A 2,843-nucleotide genomic window follows, 5' to 3' on the forward strand; every position below is an offset into this window, starting at 1 on the left:
TATATGTATATTTTAATTTACTAAAATTATTCACTTGGCATTTTCGCTAGTTATTATATAAAGAGAATAATATTTTAGTGGAATAATTTTTTTAATTAATAAATAATTTATTTATTTTAAAATAATTAAAAAAATATTTTAAAAAAATACCTATCGCATAATGTTTCCAATAATATTCCTACAAAATTATACATTTAAATTATATTATTATCATATTTTTAATTAATAATAAATTATATATTTTAAAATTATATTATTTTAATATAATAAAAATATGAATACAATGCATCTATATGCGCTAGTTCTGATGATACAAATTTTATTAAATAATTCCAAAATTAAACTTTTAAGCAATAACTTCTTTTACATCTAATCTTTAAATTGATTTACATAAGTAAACAAACCCAGCCTAAATAACAGATTATAATTAGGTGAAATTAAGAAGTAAAAGACATAATATTTTCTAAGAAATAGTATTTTTTTTTTACTTTATACTTTTTATTACTTGTCTCTTCATATATTTTTATAATATCTAAATCCAATAATAACTTTGAATTAAAAGGGTGGTTGTTTCACTATTATCTAAATTTAAATAAAATAAAATTTCAAAATTAACCCCTCAAACACGCAAGCCCCGCCACATCCCGAAAACACGAAACGCGAGATTTAAAAATCTCCCTCCAAAATGAAAACTCATCCTGCCACGTCATCGATCCGCGCAAGCTAAACCCAACCAATCAGCTTCCATCCACCATTCCTATATAAACCACTCCTTTCTCTCAAATCATCATTCACATTATTTCTTCAATTCAATTCTTCTTCAACAAATCCATGGCTGCAAAGGGCGAGAAGAAACCTGCGGAGAAAAAGCCTGCAGAGAAGGCTCCAGCTCCAGCGGAGAAAACTAAGGCGGAGAAGAAGATTCCAAAGGATGCTACCTCTGGAGAGAAGAAAAAGAAGAAGAAGGCAAAGAGTGTGGAGACCTACAAAATCTACATCTTCAAGGTACTTAAGCAAGTCCACCCTGACATTGGGATCTCCAGCAAGGCCATGGGAATCATGAACAGTTTCATCAATGATATTTTTGAGAAACTAGCTCAGGAATCTTCTAGACTTGCCCGCTACAACAAGAAGCCCACCATCACCTCCCGTGAAATCCAGACTGCTGTCCGTCTTGTCCTCCCTGGCGAGCTCGCCAAGCATGCTGTCTCTGAAGGAACCAAGGCTGTTACCAAATTCACCAGCTCTTGAGTGTGTCACCAAATATTAGGGTTTTTATGTACACTTTTGAATAGATTTTGTGCCACAATAATTTTCTGAGAAATATAATTTCATTTATATTTTGACTTCATATATAGTTGTCTTTTATCATACAATCATCAATAGCTGTTAATTAATCATTCTTATATTTTTCTTCCTGTGGTGAATTTCATGTTGAAAATTCATGTGGTGTTAGTGGGATTTATAACTTTGGTGACTTAATAGTGTTCACTAGCATTACTTGGTTATGCTGCATCAAGGTGCTTGTGATTTTTGAATGACTGTTATTGTTTTGTATTTTAAATTGTTGAGTAAGACCCTAGTGTTTCATTTTGGTTAATATGGTGTGATTATATTCCATTCCTTTAAATTTTGATGGATTGGGTTTTCCCTTTGTTAGATAGTTGCAGGTTGAAATTGTGGCTGTGCCTCTTTCCTCAGGGAATGGTGTGGGTATATCATTTGCCAAGGTAGTGTATTTTTCCATTGAATTGGGTATATTCCATTGATTAAAATCAACTTTAGGACCAATTGACTGGCAAATTTTTCTATATTAGTTTCTTATATTCTCTGTGTCAGTGATGTTAGAACTTATTTTAAAAAATGGTTTGTTGCATTGCACTGTGGGTGACAAGTTGTTGTAGTTGTCTGATTAGCTGTGGAAGTTGATTATTTATGGTGCATATGGACATTAAAGAAATATACTCCATCAAAGATAAAATTCACAGTTAGGTGATAAGTAGTGTTTGGAAAGAACTAGTATAAGCTATGATTCGAAGTCAAATGCAGTCCCTAATAAAGTTGTAAAAAAACTCTGCACCAAGGTCGTGTATCCACAATAACCTTCAAATTCCTGTTTTGAATTAATCTACCAATTTCTACATGATTTGAATTGCCTAAATTACTTCCAAAGGTGGAGTTTGAGACTCAAATAGCAAGAGAGCACAGAAAAAAAGTGTATAATGAGCATTGAATACTGTTCAACATAATCATGTATAAATTATTTTTTTCACTGTTGAAAGTTAACATTTCTATGGCTTTGTTTAGAAAAGGTGGAAGTGGAAAGAGAAATAATGTTGTTTGATATATAGAAAATGAGTGTATTTGAGATGAAAAGAGTGAATATCATATAATTGATGTGATTTTATTGTAGAAAAGAGTTAATTGTCTTATTTAATTATTTATAAAAGTACTCTTGTCTTGAAATTGTGATGGAATCTAACTAAAATAAAAATAAATGTATAGATATGAAAGTTAAAACATGTATTTATTTATATACTTGAATATTTATATATTTAAATAGAAAATTGTAAATGAAAAAAAAAGTTTTTGTAAGAGCAAACTTTTTTAAAACATTTTGTAATTAAATTGTAAATATTCTAGATTTAATATAAAATACGTTATGGTTCAATAAATCTCTAACTGATGGATCCATTTTTGGGATTGTTAGTTGAGTTTTTTACCTATTTTTTTATTTAACTTATCTTAATCTCACCTCTTTATAAAAAATTATGATCATTTAAAAAAAAATTCCTACTAATATTTTACAAATTAAAATATATCACTATTTTACTTGACTCATT

At 29.3% G+C, this 2,843-nt stretch overlaps 1 protein-coding gene across 1 annotated transcript; it reads left to right on the plus strand.

The window, feature by feature from the left end:
• The first annotated feature begins 792 nt into the window (after positions 1-792).
• On the plus strand, positions 793-1,351 carry LOC137828717 (histone H2B.3-like). Its single transcript, XM_068635401.1, has one exon. It carries the CDS (start codon positions 832-834, stop codon positions 1,249-1,251), a length of 420 nt encoding a protein of 139 aa, XP_068491502.1. The 5' UTR covers positions 793-831; the 3' UTR covers positions 1,252-1,351.
• Positions 1,352-2,843: the final 1,492 nt, after the last annotated feature.

The sequence above is a fragment of the Phaseolus vulgaris genome, chromosome 7, assembly GCF_000499845.2.
Source record: "Phaseolus vulgaris cultivar G19833 chromosome 7, P. vulgaris v2.0, whole genome shotgun sequence".
Taxonomy (NCBI): Eukaryota; Viridiplantae; Streptophyta; class Magnoliopsida; order Fabales; family Fabaceae; genus Phaseolus; species Phaseolus vulgaris.

What these genes read in the sequence shown, in the direction of transcription:
- LOC137828717 (XM_068635401.1), top strand. Translation starts at nt 832, where the DNA reads ATGGCTGCAAAGGGCGAGAAGAAACCTGCGGAGAAAAAGCCTGCAGAG.